Source organism: Benincasa hispida, unplaced genomic scaffold, assembly GCF_009727055.1.
Source record: "Benincasa hispida cultivar B227 unplaced genomic scaffold, ASM972705v1 Contig740, whole genome shotgun sequence".
In the NCBI taxonomy this organism is placed as follows: domain Eukaryota; kingdom Viridiplantae; phylum Streptophyta; class Magnoliopsida; order Cucurbitales; family Cucurbitaceae; genus Benincasa; species Benincasa hispida.
This window is the reverse complement of record NW_024065085.1, coordinates 90,393-110,317: the sequence shown is the minus strand read 5'-3', so window position 1 is coordinate 110,317 and position 19,925 is coordinate 90,393. Positions and strand designations below refer to the sequence as shown.

The following is a 19,925-nucleotide window of genomic DNA, read 5'->3' as shown; positions in this document are numbered from 1 at the left end:
CTGACTTCCTTTTGCCAACATGGGTTCAAATCCCACTTGAAGCAATTTTTTTTAACATTTTTATTTTTAATTTTTTGAAGAATCTGTTTTTTTAATTACATCTCTTTATTTTTATTTCTTTTTATTAATTTTGTTATTTAAAAGTAATTCTCGAATATATATTTCATTCTAATTTTGAATTTTAAATTCTCCGATATTTAGATTTATATATTATTTTATATTTATATTAACTTTTTTATATTTCAAATTTTCAACTCGGAAGATGACACTTTTATTTTTATTTTTTCTTTTTTCTTTTATATTTATTTCCATCTTTTATATTTTATTCATTTTATTTATTAATTTTTCTAATTACACCAATAATTTTACTATATTTATATTTTATCTTAATTTTGAATTTTCAAATTTTCAAATATTTAGATTTATATGTTATTTAATTCTCAATATGTATCGTAATTTTTTTATGTTTCAACTTTTGAGTATTAAATTTTATAATATGCGTGCTTATATATTATTTTAATGCTAATATTTTCAGTATATATGAAACTGAGTAAAATTTTACTATATATAAATTTTGCTAACTAAGGCATTCATTTAGCTTAACTTTAATATTTTACAACCACGACATTTACACAATTATATAATTAAGTTGGATTTGACTCGATATTATTTACAACCAATGACTCAAGTTAGAGATGACAGTGTCGATCAAATTTGGACAACATATGAAGGATATGATACAACATTTTTTATTATACATAGTTGTCATTGAGACTTACATTAATAATTATCAAATATAGTTTTGTTTCTAGTTCTAAAAAAGAAACAGAAAATAAGAAATAGGAAACGAGAAATATAAAACAAAGAACAAGAACATTATAAAAAATGTCTCAAAAATATAGAAAGATACACGAAAAGATCTATTTAATACTAAGAAATATGTACCTGAAATAAAAATGGTTGTTTGAATAAAAAAATTAAAAATGATTTAAAAAAAATCATTAGTCAAGGAATCTATAATAATTAGACTAGTTTAATAATGATATTCCCATCCAATTTCTCGCGACATGTAATGGCCAACTATAACTTTGTAATGTGCTTAACTAATTTCCTCTTTCCACTTGCTTTCATTTTTAGCCGAAAAGCTTATAATACTGAGAAAATGTGATTCATATATATATATGATTGATGAATATTCTAAATTAAGAAAAATATTTTTTAATTTCAATATGATTTATATACTTTCGGTTTAAACATTATTTTGATTGATTTTGATTTCTATACTTTTTAAAGTATATATTATGATTATCTACGTACTTTCAATTTTTATTTATAGTTTTGGTTTAAACGTTAGGTAATTTTAGCATCACCCTTCACTTATAAAATGTATTCATAAATTTGTACTAAAGTATTTCCGTTATATATACATTTTTTTGTTAAAATTTCGTAAAAGGGACCAAGATGATTATTAAGTATAGGAATCAAAATAGACATTTTGAAAGTATATATTTATAAAAATAAACTAAAAATAGTATTTAAAATGAATAATTTATAATTTGGTCTGTATTGTTAAAAATTTTACTTATGATGAAATACATGGTATAATTTATTTTTACGTAAAAATCAATATTAATAAACCAAAGAGGCAATGACATCATACAGGGTCAAACACGCACATGAGCTTCTACTATGATACTATATTAAACGGTCAATAAATTCAAAAATTTGGTAATTAAAGAAGTTCTACATTTGAATTCTTATCACGTCATTTTCTCTTCAAATACTATTGATTTTCACCGAAGTAGATATTTACATAAATTTTTAAGTACGCAGATGAGAGTAAGTAAAAATACTTCTACAAATAAATTATAATTATTCATCAACTATTGATTGATGTTTTAACATCCTTCACTCCCACAATAAGAGAAAAAGCAAATGAATTCAGTACAAGTGGAAATTTCAAGTTTTGATGATGATGTGTAATTAGCAGCTTAGAAAGGTTTTTTTTTTTTTTTTTGGCCAAATTCAACTTATTTTAATCCCAAAGAATAGTTGAGATTGTTGTTTAATTTTGGAAACATCTAATAAAGTAAAGAGACTAATTAAAATAGGACAACAACCAATGTACAATTAAGAACCAAAATAATATTATTATATTATTTGAACAATTATATCTTAAAAAATTAAACATGCCAAAAACATTTCCCTTTATTTGATATTTGTTTCAATATTCATTTGGATTTTAACTTGTCTGTCATCCTTACTATATTAGAAGAAGAGATCTTTGAGGATAATTTTTAGTCTTCTTTATTCCTCATGTATATTTAAAGTTCCGAATATACCCTCAATTTGACTTTTCATATTTAAAAATCTTAAAATATTTTTTTAATATATATTTTTTAATTTTCTTCCCAAATATTTGTGAGCTATTATATTTTTCGTAATTTACAAAAATTATCATTTTGAACTAGAGTAATAGTAACTTGACCGTTGTAGAAAATGAGACTTGAATGAATGATTTATATGTGTTTTATATGACAGTAAAATACAGGTATAAATAGGAATACAAGAACAAAAAATAACTAACAAATCTCCTAATAAAACTCAACTTCTAAGACCTTGGAAGTTGCATCAGCAAGTGCACAATATTCTGATTCAGTGTTGGATCGAGATACAACCGTTTGTTTCTTACTCCGCCAAGAGATTAGAGAATCACCCAAATAAAAGCAGTAACTTATGGTGGATCATCTATTCGTATGATCGCCTGCCCAATCAGCATCAGGATACTCAGATAGAACCAAAGAGGACTTAGAGAAGAATTGAAGTCTATGTCTCAGTGTACCTTTAACATAACGTAGAATACAAAGAATAGCTGAGAAATAAATAGTGTGGGGAGTGGACATGAATTGACTGACAATATGAAACACATAAGCTATGTCTGGACGAGTTATTGTTAAGTAGATAAGGCTGCCAACCAGTTGTCTATACAGTGTTAGAGCAGGATGAAACTGATGGAATATAATGAACAACATGTACAGTGGAAGCAAGGATCAATAACGTTCTTATTACATAAAACTAAGAATAAGCATGCATAAAAAGTTAGACAATACACCATTTGTAGAATCCACTGCAATCTTCCTCTTCGTGCTTGAATGAAACCACCAACAGTAATTCATCACTATTCTCTAGTTGAAGAACACGGTGATGGGACCGTTTTGTTAGCGAAGATAATGGAATTTCACTCTAGAAAAGTGGAGAGTAAAGAGATTTTGGTGGAAGAGTCAAGTGAAAAGTCAAAGAAGCATTAGTCTTTTTACATTTGAAAAACCAAACTATTTAAAGACAAATTTCATGCAAAATCCTATTTTGCATGTCTTCCACCTCAAAATTTACTAGCATGTAATCTTTAGGTATCAAGTTTGGGAAGTATCACAATAAATCAATCTTTTATGAAAAAATATTTAAAAATAAATTTAATATCACATATTAAATTATTTTTGACACCTAACTTTGATTAATCATATTAATCAAGTTTAAAAAACACTTTCATGCTAATATTCAAGAATACTCTAAAAAAATAATTAATAAATTAATTATTTAATTGTAAATTATATCTCATATAAAATATAATTTTTCCTTAAGCCCGAATTTGAACATTTCAAATTCTCACTTCACCTAGTTCTTCAATTTTGTCTGTAGTGAGTTAGCAAGGAGACCCATGGACCTACAGATCATGGGCTCCAACGATCCGAGACTAACCGGTCAAACTCTTTAACTTAGTTAATTAATCAACATTCGTTAACTAACAGAACTGTCCACTATAGCCTGTAGTTGCACTCCCCTCATTATAGATATATTATGTTTCCATTTGATATAACCATGATAAGTAAGTCAACCCTTCACAAATTGTTTGTAATAACGGTTGGGTCAAAAGCTGTTTTACCCCTGACATTACATCTGGCTCCTTAAGTTCCACTGATACTCTAATGAACAATTAGTTTATGATCCAATCACTAAACCAAGGCCTTCTCAGGCTAATGAAAGTGTAAGGCCCCTTGTTCAAGACCTAGAGTCAACACTTAAGGGAACAACCTCTCTACTATCCCTAAAAGGGGGTAGGAGTGAATTATGTCTTGCACCCTATGTCTCCAGTTATCTACCAGGTCTTACCCCTGAAATGGAAGACTTATTGAGCCGACGTTGTTGAGCCAACCCTCACCCATGAAAATCTAAGGATAATCTCGAGTAAAAAGTAGTTCATAGTTAACTCAGGATTAAGGTCAAGTTATCTAGGTCATCGCTTTGAAATTGTCAGTCTTAAACAGTAAACAATGTTATAAAGTAAGAGTGACTTAATTCTTGGTTCAGTCTTTTGCAAACTCATTGCATTAAGATGCCCCCGCTCCTCATGTCAATACATGAACGAATTAGGATCACTTCGTTTGTAGCACTTCAATCACTAAAAAAGAAGACATGTTGTGGAGATGGAGGAGTGTCCTACAATCGCTCAAAAGGAGACATGTTGTATAGAACAGTAGAGGGAAGACGGTTGATAACATAAACAGATGTGAGTGCAGCTTCACCCCAAAACTTTTCAAGACAAGATGCGGAGAGAAGTTGTGCACGGATAGAGTCAAGAATATGACGATGTTTTCTTTCAGCCCGACCATTATGTTGAGAAGTATAAGGACATGGGCGTTGAACAAGAGTGTTATGTTAGGTCAGGAAGAAGAGCAGGTGTGAGTCCTTATAATCCATTGCATTGTCAGTCTGAAGAATTTTGATGGTTTGAGAAAATTGAGTTTGAATCATTTAGCAAATTCAATGTAAGCTTGGGGTAAAGAGGAACGATTCCTAAGAAAATAAATCCAAGTAAAACGAAAGTAGTCATCAATAAATAATACAAAATACCGATAACCATTTATTGTACGGGTAGGAGTAGGGCTCCAAATATCGGAATGAATAAGACCAAGTGGTTTACACATAAAGAAGCTAAAGTAGGAAATGTAGAGCAGGTTGTTTTTCCAGTTTTCAATATAAACAATCAAATGAACGAAATTGAGAAACATTACTTAAGGTACCAACTAAAATTAGGCTATAAAGTTTGTCAGATGACGCATGACCAAGAAGAAGGTGTCACTGATACATGTCGGTATTTGTGATAGCTGCAGAAACAGATGGCAGGATATGAGGCTGAAAGAACATGAGCTCAAATAATCTTCTCACCTTGCAATCCGTACCAACCATCTCGGCTCGGTACCACTGATTAGTTCCATATGATGTTGGGCTCGACTCGATGCACTTGGCTTGGTTCAACTTGACGACTTGGCTCAACTCGGCTCGGCTCGGTCCGATTTCCTCCACTGTGGCTCTCTTGACTCGGCTCACCTGGCTCGACGTACTTTCCTCGTCTTCACAACTCAGCAACAAGGACAGAAAGGAAAAAAGAAGAAGAAGAAGAAGAAGAAACGCAGCGCCTTCGTCTTCACGACTCGATTCTTCACGGAGATCTGGGCAGAACGAACTGGGCATGCTGATTGACGTAGATCTGAACTGCAAACACCGAATGGAAACATAATTGGAGCTGGATCGACGTGGGTCGGTGTAGATCCTGTCTCTTATACACATCTAGATGTGTATAAGAGACAGGTGCAGATGAACGACGTGGATCAACGTGGATCTGAATGGACAGAGCTTAATCAGTGGCTGCCGTTTGATGGCGCGAGAGGGTGCACGGGAAGCAGATTGGATCGGTTATTTTGGGTGGGGTTGACGACAGCAATGATAGAAAAGAAGAAGAAGAAGAAACTAGTAGGGCTTTGATACCATGTAGAAAATGAGACTTGAATGAATGATTTCTGTGTGTTTTATATGACAGTATAATACAAGTATAAATAGGGATACAAGAACCAAAAATAACAGATCTCCTAACAAAACTCAACCTCACATATGGAAATCCTAACCATTTTTATAATTTAACAACCCTCACAATTAATTTTATTTTCATAAATATTGCTATAACATGATTCTAAACGTGTATTTTAACATGGCGGAGAAGTTCACTAGCCAAATATTTCATGTGAACACACATATAGATATAGTAGCCATCAAAACAATATCTTTACCTCTTCTTGTACTACAAGCCAAAAGTTTTCTTTTTTTTTTCAAAAAAAAATGAATGGCCCAAGTTTCCGATGGTTCATGTCGTTTGTCCCAATTTTCAAAATAATAAAGAACGACATTTGTCATTGCCATAATACACTAACAACGTGTTAATTACCCATATTGCTCCTCAGACACTATTAATGAGGGTTTAGAGCACCAAGTGCAAGTGGGAGCATAAGAAGGAGCATGATCATGAGATTGAGGAGGAGTGCGGGTGTAAGGGAGGAAGAGTCCTAGCATATGAGAGCAATATTTTATTAGATTAGTTAAACATGAGTGCAAGCACATTTCCATGAGAAGGATGAAGAGTGCAAGTGTGCGAGGAAGAACTTTAACATGTTAAAGCACATTACACAGATAACCTTAATTTTACATCATTTGAAATCGTAAGAAGCATGGATAATTAAACGTTCTTAATACATTATATCAATGACACATTTGAGGCATATGACACATTACAACCACAAAAATACCCTAAACCCTAAACCCTAAACCTAAATTTAAAAGATTTGAATCTCTCTAGGACAGTGTTGTGACAATAATAGACACCAACTGTGTATTGAAATCTGCTATCAAGACTTTCTGTAACTTTAAGCTCAAACCTCCTTTATACACTCATGAATAAATGTATTCACATTATGACATAAAATCTATACGTTAGTACATACAAAGGATGATATGCAATACATGTAAAGATTGATGATAGATATTTTTGGAGAGCACTAATGCTGATTGACTATTCAATAATTAATCTAAAAGTATGAAGGAATCCGTAACCATTCATTATTCATCCATTAATATTGTGTATACATTAACCATTGATCAATTTTTTTTTAATAATTTATTCTTCAACAATTCTTGAAGGTAGTTTCTTTGCACTTTAGAAAAAAGAAATTCACTATTTAAATTGAAATTGAGTTGTTAATCTTAATTCAATATATGAAAATAATTAAATAAGATGTTTACATATTTACGTTATGCTTCTTTTTAGAACAAAATTTTAAACAAATGACCCGATTAACCCAAACCAACCTACCCAAATATTTCATAGTTTGATTGGGTTGGTTTCATTTTTTAATAAGGGTTATTTGGATTGAAGAAATTTATAACCCGAACAATAAAAGTCTTTTAACCCAATCCAACCCAACCCATGAACACCCTTAATTTCTATGTTTCCCTTCTCAGCAAAAAATGAATTAAAATATTTCAAAGAAGAAACAAAAAGAATTTGTCACATGAAAAATTATGATTGAATAACTAAGTGTGATGTATGGGATGCACCTAAGTATTTTCCTTATTCATCGAGTAATATCTTGTATACATTAACCATTGGTCTAAGTTTTCAATTTCAAATGTTGCCCAACGTTCCTTATTTGTCGCTTTCTTGTAATGTAATAATATTATTTTCATTTTGCTTCTCTTTTTACCTTTATTTCCTCTCCATTTAATCTTAACGTTCAATACATTTCTCTCTTCTCTATACAATAACTTTCCTTCTTTAATTAATCCACATTCTAGCTTGTTTCATTCCCTTTCTTTCTCTAATATTTAAAAATTTAAAAGACAGATACGCCCCTTTATGATCCTTCAATTATTACAAAATTTGTTTTTTTAAACAAGAGAAAGGCCAATTTGGTCTTTACAATGTACTTATAATTAACTACATGCATCCAACAAATGGGGAAGGAGAAAACTACATGCATAATGTTTTGTATATATATATATATATATGTGTGTGTGTGTGTTAAGTTTCATGCTTTCAAGTTTAAACATAGAAAGGAAAAATGAAGTGGATTCTTTTCATACTTGTTTCTCTCTTCATTTCCTTTCTTGTGAAGTTATTTCTTTTCCCTTCTAGACATGGCCCTTACAAACTCCCACCAGGCCCTTCCACATTCCCTATTCTCACCAACTTCCTTTGGCTTCGCCAGTCCCCTCTTGAGCTTGAATCTTTGTTACGTAGTTTCATTGCCAAATATGGCCCCATCCTCACCGTCCACCTCGGCCCGGCGCCCGCCATCATCATCTCCGACCGCTCCATCGCCCACAAGGCCCTCGTCCAAAACGGCGCCATTTTTGCTGACCGCCCCCACGCCCTCTCCGTCAATAGGATCACGGCTTCTGCCAACCTCGACAACATCGCCTCTGCTTCTTATGGCCCCACTTGGCGCCTTCTCCGTCGCAACCTCGCGGCAGAGATGCTCCACCCTTCGCGGGTCAGGGCTTATTCCCGGGCCCGCAAGTGGGTTCTGGACATCCTCATCGCTCGCCTTTCGGCTCGATCGGGATCCGAGGGCGGCTCGGTTGTTGTTGAGCATTTTCACTTTGCTATGTTTTGTTTGTTGGTTTTGATGTGCTTTGGAGACAAGTTGAATGAGACACAGATCTTGGAGATTCAGCAAGTACAGCGTGAGATACTTGTAAATCTTCAACGATTTGTTATACTTAATTTGTGGCCTAAGTTGATGAAGATTTTGCTTAGAAAGCGCTGGAAGGAATATTTACAACTCAAGAGCAAACAACAAAAGGTCAACTCTCCTTTACTTAATTCAATTCAAAATCCTTTTAGAAAGTCGTGTTAAGTTTTTTTAAATTATTCTTGATGATTAAAAATAGTCGCATTATCTCAATTTTGTTATCATTTTAAATTATTAGACGAGTTTGGTATTATAAATATGTCAGTTAAGTTATGATTATATAGTACATTTAATCATTTATTTATATTCTTAAATACAGGTCCTAATCCCATTTATCAAGGCTCGAGAAAAGGTCAAAGAAGAAAGATCAAAAACAAAAGAAGAAAAGGAAGAATTTGTGGTATCTTATGTTGATACGCTGCTCGATTTGCAGCTCATCGACGAGAAAAGAAAGCTTAAGAACGAAGAAATGGTGAATTTATGTTCAGAGTTTCTCAACGCCGGCACCGACACCACCGCCACGACATTGCAATGGATCATGGCGAATTTAGTGAAGTACCCACAAATTCAACAAAAATTATTTGAAGAGATCAAAGGAGTTAAGGGATCCAGTACGAAACAACATGAATTACGGTATATTTAATCTTTTTTCTTGCACTTACAACGAGTGATTATTAATATTAACAACTAGGAGGATCTTCATTGAAAAAAATTCTAAATAATCCCAGTATCTATTTTTTCAATCTACTATTTGATACGTCATTAAATAATATATTAATTTATTTTTCAGATTCATGTTATTCTTAAATGATGATAATCATGACAAGTAATTAATGAAGGTATTATTATGGACAAGTAATTTTAGTATTATGGTAATACTATAGTACTACAAATTTTTTTCAATCTCCACTTGATTTAAGTTTGCCCATATTTGTATAGTCAATCATAAATTGTTACGTGACAAACATTCCTCTACTAAAAAAATATTTTTTTAATTTTTTTTTAGACACCAAATGATCTAATAAGTTGCGACATATTTAATAGGGAGGAAGAGGTGAAGGAAGAAGATTTAGGGAAGCTTCCATATTTGAAAGCAGTTATTCTAGAAGGATTAAGAAGGCATCCACCAGGGCATTTCATGTTACCACATGCAGTGAAAGAAGATACAACGTTGGAGAATTATTTCATACCCAAGAATGGAATTGTGAACATCTACGCAGTAGAGATGGGATGGGATCCACAAGTATGGGAAGATCCGATGGCGTTTAAGCCGGAGCGGTTCATGAGCAATGTCGGAGGGGAGACGACATCGACGACGTTCGATATAACGGGGAGCAAGGAGATTAAGATGATGCCATTTGGAGCAGGGAGGAGGATTTGTCCAGGGGCTGGTTTGGCAATGCTTCATTTGGAATATTTTGTAGCAAATTTGGTTTGGAGATTTGAGTGGAAAGCTATGGAAGGAGAAGTTGATTTATCAGAGAAAATGGAATTCACCATTGTAATGAAGAATCCTCTCAAAGCCTATATTCATCCAAGGTTTTAGAAAGATCATATAATAATCTATAGGTAGCATGTTTGAGTAGAAACTTTGCATGCATCAAAGATAGAATATTCTTCTTCAAATCCAACAAATGTAGGATGAGAATTTGAACCTTCGACTTAAAAAAAATTGTATAATTAAGTTTTTCCGTGACTTATTTATTACCTTATCATATTTGTATTATTACATTTAATAAATAAATAAGTTGATTGTGCAATAATATTAAAGGAAAAAAGACTAATTTTTACACTTAAAATTAGGAGTTGTATCAATTAAAACCATGAAATACTAACATATCAATTTACACTCTACTTGAGATATTATTTGAAATACATGTGTGAGACTCGTATTTGTTTCAATTTTAATTAAACTTCTAAACCGTGACAAGTAAATTCTATTTTTCATTTTTCAAGAAAATGACTTATTTGATAATCCGTCAACATTTTTAAAGTAAATTTAAACTACAACATAATTTCTCCTTTTTTTTTGTTTTGTTTTATATATTACCGTTTAATAAAAATAAAGTCTGATCTGTTGGTAGTTAGGCATTTCATCGAATCCCAGGTAAGGGAGTATCTGGCTTTTTAATTTTTTTTTTTTAAAATATATTTCTTTTATATTTATTTGTTTTATTTTATTGATTTTTCTATATTTATATATTAGTTTAATTTTTAATTTAAATTTTAATATTTTTTAATTTTTAAAATTTAAAATTTGCAATATTATTTTAATTTTAAATTTTTATTTGTATTACATTTGAAATCGGTTGGAATTTTATAATATATAAATTTTGTTCATTAAAACATTCATTTAGCTTCACATGTAATAGTTAACAACCATAACATTTACATAATAGTAATATAATTGAGTTGATTTTGAGTCGAAGTCCTTTTAGACAAATGACTTGAATGAAATACTATTGCAAACCAAATTTGAACAACATTTGAAAGATAGAAACAATTGTATTATTGTTATTAATTTTGCATCGAGACTTATTTATGTTTAATAATGCCATTTTTATATCCATTGTCGTCACATGTCTAAGACGACGTGGAACAGCCGACGTCCTCAAAAGAATAATTTAAAAGAAAAAGATGAGTCGTCACAAATCATTTTAACAGTGTGTGATTGGACACCGAAATAAAGTAAATATTTTTTAAACAAATAAATATGAACTACAGAAACTAAAGTTGAGTTTGGGAGTCATTGTATATGAAGAAAATGTGTTATCATCCCACAATACCTGTTTAGACAACCGTGGTCCCTTGAGTTGTAAATATTAATTAAAGGAAAAAAGACATTTAAACGTCTTATTTTACCACTCATTTATCCAATATTTGAAATCTTCTCCTAAAATAAGTGGAAACAATTCATGAACTATATAAATAAGTGTAAGAACTCAACCTATTATTGTTGAAAGAATCATACTCTCAAGGTTACATGTACGGGTCAATTGGCCTAATTATTGGCAAAACGTCGAGACACTATCTATTCGATTTTGGCTACATCGATATAATATATTCTTAAGAAGATCTAAGTTACTCCAAGGACTCGATTCCTACAAAATACAGAAAAATACGCGAGTAAAAATAGCAACAATTCAAACTTCAGATTTCATAGTTGGATTTAGATATATTTTTGTGATTAGATCACGGGTAACTTTTTGGGTTGAATTTTGTATGGTTTATTGGTTGTTTTGTTCGTAGTTTTTAATTTTATTTTTTATGAGGTACGGTGTTGTTAATTTCAAAATGTTATTTAAATTTATGATCCAGATGATTCAAGTGGGAAAATTTAAGATTGAGTTTGGTTTGTTGAGGGATAAGGTATATGAAATAAAAATGATTATTTAAATAATTTTTTTTTTTTTTTAAAAAAAGGGCATAAGTCAAGGAATCTATAATAATTAGAGGAGTTTAATAGTGAACTTCCATCCAATTTCTTTACACCATGTTATGGCCAACTAGTGACTACAATTTTCTATGACCAATTTCCCTCTCCTACTTGCATTTATTTAATTTTATATAAAGTTTTTCATTATAATGAGAAAATGTGCTTCATGTATGTATGATTTATGAATATTTTGGATTATGTTATAAAAATGAGTGCAACGACAATGCGAACATCGAGAAAATATAATATTAGAATAAATAAAAACATAATATATAAATAAATAAAATAAGAAAAATAAGAAAATAGGAAATTCCTCTAAAATTCTCCACTATCTCCAAAATTCATGAAATTTTCACCAATGTATGTATTTTATCAAGATCCACCAAATATCTCTAGTTATAGGCAAAATGGCAAGTAGGAAGTGATTTTACATGGACATTAATAATGTGTAGGTATGAGACATATGGGTAACATGTAGAGTGACACATGGGGTGAATTACTGTCATTAGGACACTAATTTTGGGCATCTACATTACACATAATTTAACATATTTATAATACATTTCCTTAAATGTCCATTATATAAGAAATATAGCTCGTTAAAATCTTACTAGGAAAAACCTCATTGGGAAAAATTCCTAGTGAAGGGAAAAAAGTACATATTTCAAATAATCTAATATTCTTAAAAAGAATACAGTATATTTACTTCCCCTTATGGAAACATCACTAAGATTTCTGAGTCACCGCATTCCAATGTTGTGCACCACTTTTTCAAAGGTTGTGGTAGGTAATACCTTCCTAATTAAGTCTTTCAGGTTATCCTTCAAACAAATTTGTTGTACAGTGATGTCACAATTTTCTTCAAGATCATGAGTGTATAAAAGCTTCGGTGAAATATGTTTTATTCTATTTTCTTTCATATATCCTCCTTTGATCTGAGCTATGCAAGTTGTATTGTCTTCGTATAATATTGTTGGAATATTTTTATTAGAAGTTAAGCCGCATGTTCCACGAATGTACTGAGTCATTGATCTTAGTCATACACATTCTAGACTAGCCATGTGCATTCCAAAGATTTCAGCATGATTTGAAGAAGTGGTTGTTATAGTCAGTTTCAATGATCACCATGATATAGCAATTCCTTCACATGTGAATAGATAACATGTTTGAGATCTAGCTTTACGTGGATCAGATAAATATCCAGAATCTACATAACCAACTAGATCAAAATTTGATTTATTTGAATAAAATAAACTCGTATCAAACTCATTGTTTATATAGATCTAGCACTTTTCCAATATAAGTTTTTCATTTGAGATAGTAGAGATAATATATAGATATTTCACATTATTTTTATTGGAGTTGATACCCTCATCTCGTAGAGTCCTATAGTTCGTAGATGTATTGTACATACTCATTGTTTATTTAATAAAATATATGATATTTTATTCCGAATTTCGTTGCATTAATTACAGACCAATAAACTAAGTTCCAAGGTTATCTCGTAACTTAAACATGTATGTAGAGACATACGGATGGATCATGTTTTAAGTGATAACCTAAATTGTATGTAGTAGATGGATAAAACTGGATACCTTATCCTGATGACATCACGAGTATTGTCTGCTTTATAGATGTTACAATTATTGTAAAGTGTTACAAATGATCTAGTCTTAATCATTCATGTGAGTACACGTGAGCAGGGATATTCTATACAAAGCAGTTTGTATAAGACCAGACCATGAAATGTATAGTCTCATTATATAATATTGTTCTTAATAGAGACTTACATTTCATCAGGATGACCATAGGTAACACGACCTGAATCCTGAGTGAGTTGTAAACTTCTGCTATGAAGGCGGTCATTTGATTTACATGGGTGAAAGTGGCCAGATTGTCGACTCAACAAGCCTACTATTTTGGGAATTCATCTAATTGGGGAGTTGGGAACACAACTACACAAGATGGTATTCACTCTTTCCTTAATGATGGGGTAAGTAGATAAATTGCTCCCTTAAGGGCTGATTATGGGGCTTGAAAAATGTGGCGCCACATCCTCTCCTAGCCTGAGAGGGATTAGTCATAGTGGGACTATGATCTATTGTTTATTAGAGGAATTAATGGTACTTAAGGAGTTAAATGTAACTATAGGGGCAAAACGATAATTTTGGCCTAGCCGTACTTATGAGCAATTTGTGAAGGATTATGTACTGTTGACTAGTCATATCCAATTGACACAAAAATATATTTGTCATGCGAAGAGTGCAGTTTTCGGTCTTTAGTGGAGTGTCCGACAATTAATGGATGGTGAATAGTTTAATTAAAGAGTTTGATTAATTATTCACATACCGTTGGAGCTTCAAGCTACAAGTCCATGAGGTCCCCTCGGTAGCTCAACGGGATTTAATGAGGATCAGTTTTTTAAATTAATTGAGGGAATTAATCATACGTGATATAATTACTGTAATGTATTTGTTACATTATAATATAAAGTATTTTTTAAAAGAATTAAATATTTGACTATGTTTCAAATATTAATTATCTGAATTAGATTCATATAATTAAAATATAATTTAATGTAAATATGATTTATATTAAATTTCAATAGTAAGAGAACAAAATCTATAGGTTTGTATATGATATAATATTGAAACTATAGGTTATATGTTATATTTGATATAACATATAGTTTATGATAAAGTAGTTATCATATGAATATATATTAAATAAAATTAATTAACTATTATTTTATTTATTTATTAAATTTAATTAACTTTAATTTTAAAATTAATTATACAACTCTCTCCCCCTTTTTTCTCTCCACCACATACATGTTATAGAGGTTCTTCCTTCTTCCTCCTTTAAGAAAGAAAAAAAAAGATGTGAGACACAGTGAACTTTCTATAATTATCCCTGATGAACTTTCTATAATTATCCCTGATCTTTCTTCCTCTAAAAAATTATCTCCATCCCCTCAATCCCAAAATTAGTCAGAGTTTGTCATTTTTGGATCTCGCATCCTAGAGGATACCAAGGTTGCATTTGTGGTAGTGCCAATTGGAAGAAAGCCTTCAAACATAAGGTTTTCTGAAAACCCTAAAATTTCTTTTCTTTTCATCTTTTTGTAGCATGTTGTTTTTTTTATATATAAATACATGATCTGTACTTCGTCTCTGTAAAATTGTTTTTCTAAAAAGAATTGGGATTTGGGACGATTCCGCTTCCGCTCAAAGTTCTCCTAACAAGGGTTCCTTCAATTCTTACTATTGGTCTCAATATGATAATCATTTAACGTATATCTTTAAAACTTAGTAGATTTCTCTTTGATTAACTAGAGAACAATGCATTGCCAATTATAAATTTTGTTCTTCTAGGCAAAATAATATTTTCTTTTCCAAATCATTTAATTAGGTTTGCAGAACTTGATATTGTATTTACTTGTGTTTCCAGTATTTTCTACTTGTAAGTATTGTGTGTGTAGTTGTACTATCTGCCAAACATATATCTTCTTTGCTCATTTTTTAATCACCTAACATATGAAAATGATTTGGGTTTCTTCATTAAAAGAAAATAATTACAATAAGAAAAACAACATTTAGAATATACAAAATTTAACATTCACTAAGAGAGAAAAAAACATGAAGATGAATAAAGAAACAACAACATTAAGTCTAGATATTTTCAAAGTCAAAATAAACATTTGACGTTCTATCAATTGTGTCAATCTTCCCTTCAGGAGATTTAAAGAAGTCTATCATATCCAAATTTGTCATATGGGATGGGTCAAATATATCATTATCTTGATATGCAAAATTTGCTTCCACATATTTCCCTTTTTCCTTCAAGGAAGCTTGATACAGATCAACTAAGTGTCTCGATGTACGACAAATATGTGACCAATGCCCAGACATACCACATTGAAAGCATTTTTGCTCATCACCTTTTAAATTATTATCATATGGAACTTTTTTTGTATGATCATCATTTCATGTAGTTCTCTTGAAATTTGGATGATTATAACGTCTACCACAAAAAGAAAAAGTATGTCTTCCTCTACCGTGGTCACGACCTCGACCACGATTATTATTAAAATTCACAGCATTCACTTTAGGAAATCCTATTGTTTCGGTTGGTCGATATTTATGATTTTTCATCAATAACTCGTTATTTTGTTTGGCCACGAGAAGACATGAAATTAGTTCAGAAAACTATTTATTTTGTTTAGCCACGAGAAGACACGAAAGTAGTTCAGAAAACTATTTAAAACCCTTCTCTCAATATTGTTGTTGCATAAGCATATTCGAGACATGAAATGTAGAAAATATCTTCTCTAACATATCAACATCAATAATTTTCTCTCCGCATAACAACAATTTCGATCTAATTTTAAATAACTTGGAATTGTAATCACTTATTGATTTAAAATCTTGTAGCCTCAAATACATCCACTCATAACGAGCTTTAGGAAGTATAACTGTTTTTTATGATCATACCTATCTTTCAGATTTTCCATAAGATACAGGGATCTTTATGTTGGGGTTTATGCCCTAAAGTCTCGTGTCCTGTAGTTTGTAAACAATTTGTATAAACGCTTGTGATGCATAATATATATGATATTTACTTCACTTCTTAACTTTGCACATTTAGATTTTTTTTTTACCACAAACCAATGAACTTAAAATCCCTGGTTGTCTTTATGTAACTTAAGCATGTATGTAGTGACATACAAGTGGATCATGGCTTAAGTGACAACCAAAATGGTCTGTAGTATATGGATATAGGAGGGAAACCTTATCCTGGTAACACTACGAATGCGGCCCGCTTTGTGGAAAAGTTATAAATGTTATGACTTGTCACAGATGGTCTGATCTTGATCATTCGTGTGGGGGACATGCGATGGGGGAGGGGGGCCGTCCTATATAAAGAGTTTGTATAAGACCTGAACATGAAGTGTTAACGTCTCGTCATATAACTCTGTTCATGACAAAGACTTGACTGTCCACTAGAATGACATGAGGTAACATGACCCTAATCCTGAGTGAGTTGGGAACTCCTACCATTGAGGGCGGTTCTTTGTTTTGTGGGGGCGAGTGACCAGTGCACCGACTCAAACCTACCACTTTGGGGATTCGTCTGATTTAAGAGCTGGGAAACTCAGTTTCACAAGATGAAGTTCACTCCTTCCTCGAAGTAGGGGTAAGTGATAGATTGCTCCCTTAAGGGCTAACCCTGGGGCTTGAATGATTGTTGGCACCATACACCTTTTCATGGCCCGAGAGAGTGTTGATGGGAGTTGTTCTAAAGTTCTCGTGTCTTTGTAGTTTGTAAACAGTTGTGTATGAACGCTTGTGTTTGTTATAATATATGATTTTACTTCAGATCTTAATTTGCTCGAGTTCATGTTTTATTTGCTTTACCACAAACCAATAAACTTAAAAATCCCTGGTTATCTGTATGTAACTCAAGCATGTATTTGGTGACATACAAGTGGATCATGTCTTGAGTGATAACCAAAATGGTCTGTAGTTATGGATACATGAGGGAAACCTTATCCTGGTAACACTACGGATGTGGTCCACTTTGCGGAATAGTCATAGTGTTGTGACTTGTCACAGATGGTCTGATCCTGATCATTCGTGTTGGGACATGCGAGCGGGGACGTCCTATACAAAGAGTTTGTATAAGACCTAACCACGAAGTGTTAATGTCTCGTTATATTAACACCTTCATGATCAGAGACTTCACTTCACTAGGATGACCATAGGTAACATGACCTCAATCCTGAGTGAGTTGGGAGCTCCTACCATTGAGGGCGGTCCTTTGATTTGTATGGGTGCGAGTGGCCAAGTCGCCGATTCAAACCTACCATTTTGGGGATTCGTCTGATTTGGGAGCTGAAAATCAGCTATACAAGATAGAATTCACTCCTTCCCTGAGGCAGGGGTAAGTAGATAGATAGCTCCCTTTAGGGCTGATTCCGGGGCTTGAACGATGTGGCGCCACACACCTTCTCTTGGCTTGAGAGGTGTTCACACATAGTTGGACTATGTTGTATTGTTCATTAGAGGAATCAGTGGTACTTAAGGAGTGAGATGTAACTACAGGGACAAAATGGTAATTTGGCTCAACTGTACTTACGAGCATCTGTGAAGGGTCATCGTACTCATGATTGGTCATATCCGATGAACATAGAAATATATTTGTGGTAAGCAGAGTTCAACTGTTGGTCTTTAGTGGAATGCCTGACAGTTAACGGATGGTGGATCTCGTGGCTAAAGAGTTTAGTCAACTATTCACAGACCATTGGAGCTTCGAACCACAGGTCCATTAGGTCCCCTGGGTAGCTTGGATAAAGGCAAGAATCAGTGTTTGAGTTAATTTGAAATGTTCAAATTGGCAAGAGGAAGTTCGATTATATATGATATAATTAGACTGATTAATTATATATGATATAATTGGCTAAATGTATGAGATACATTATTTTGGAGAAAATTATATATAAATATGATTTATATCAAGTAGAGGAGAAATTTCTATAGTAGATATATGATATCAAACTATAGGGTAAAAATATAATATGATTATATTTATTAATAATTTAATTAGTTAATTATATGATAATTAACCTAAAATCTCTTTCAGACGTGCGTTGGTGGGAAAACAGCGTCTGTTATTGTAACCGATGAATAAAAATGAAATTTGTTTCATTTTGAAGAGTTCAGAAAAAGATCGAAAGATTTTGCGTTGGTGTGGAAACGTAAACAATCACTTAAAGTCGAGAGCCTATACGATAGTCGCTCAGAATCTAAACGATCGCATACTTTACGCCTAAATGATCGCCTATCTAGCACCTAAACGATCGCACATTAATTCCTACACGATCGGTTAGCTTTCCTAAATGATTGTATACTGTGTCGTGTTTGCTAAACGATCACCCACCTTTTTTCTGATCATTCTGTAAAATCTACATGATTGTGTAGTTTCTTCTAAGCGATAAGCATCTTGCTATGCTATAGCTTCTTTTTCTCTCCCACTTGTTTATCGCCTACACGATCAGTTCTTCCTCCTACCTTTACCAAACTCACCAAAGACCACACTTTGGGTTCTCACTCCGAGAATACCTGAGGCTCTTTTCTGGTGGTGTCTTCCCCACTGCGTTCGTGTGTTTGCGGTTGTTCGTGCTGTTGTAGCCGACGCATCTGCTGGGCGTTGATTGATCAGGTAGAGGTCTTCCACTGCGTTGAGTTCTATAGCTTGAAGAGCGTCTTCAACTGGTATGAGAACTCTTTCCCTTGTTATTTTTTGTTCAAATCATGCCATTAATTATTGTTTGTTTGTATAATTGTACATTTGAATGTATATTGTTTATTTCGGTGACTATGATATTGGAGCGATCCAAACGCGCTCCTGGAACTCTTCATTAAGAGATCCTTCAATTGGTATCAGAGCTAGTTTTGATACTCCTATTTCATATGTTGCAACGAAATTACATATACGTTTTTGGTGGGTGCATTTCTACATTGTTTAATCGTTAAATTGCTATGGATGTACGGATTAATGGATATTTCCATGGATGATTAGCCTCGATTTGATTTAATTCTTTTACATTTGCGGTTATTTGTAAAGGCCCCTGCATTTTTGGGCATTAATCGTTATCGAGTCTGTATTCAAAGTCTGTTTGAAGTTTTGAGTTGTTCGTGAAGAAGATCGGAGCAAGCGTTGTGGTTCTTCGAGGAAGGAGGCGATCAAGGGTTAATTGCATTGTGCAGACGATGGAGTATGCGATCACTGTTGATCGCATCGTGCAGACGATGGGGTACGCGATCGTTATTGATCGCATCATATAGACGATCGGGCATGCGATCAAGGGTCGATTGCATTATGTAGACGATCGGGGACGCGATCAA

At 32.6% G+C, this 19,925-nt stretch overlaps 1 protein-coding gene across 3 annotated transcripts; it reads left to right on the top strand.

The window, feature by feature from the left end:
* Positions 1-262: 262 nt before the first annotated feature.
* Positions 263-10,128, top strand: LOC120070010 (cytochrome P450 89A2-like). Of its 3 annotated transcripts, XM_039021854.1 has the most exons (4): positions 263-362; positions 8,041-8,693; positions 8,902-9,215; positions 9,627-10,128. In XM_039021854.1, exons 1-4 carry the CDS (start codon positions 263-265, stop codon positions 10,126-10,128), a joined length of 1,569 nt encoding a protein of 522 aa, XP_038877782.1. The 3 variants fall into 3 exon arrangements, with proteins under 3 accessions (XP_038877782.1, XP_038877785.1, XP_038877784.1); XM_039021857.1 differs by lacking the exon at positions 263-362 and having other exon boundaries at positions 7,950-8,693; positions 8,902-9,193; positions 9,635-10,128; XM_039021856.1 differs by lacking the exon at positions 263-362 and having other exon boundaries at positions 7,950-8,693.
* Positions 10,129-19,925: the final 9,797 nt, after the last annotated feature.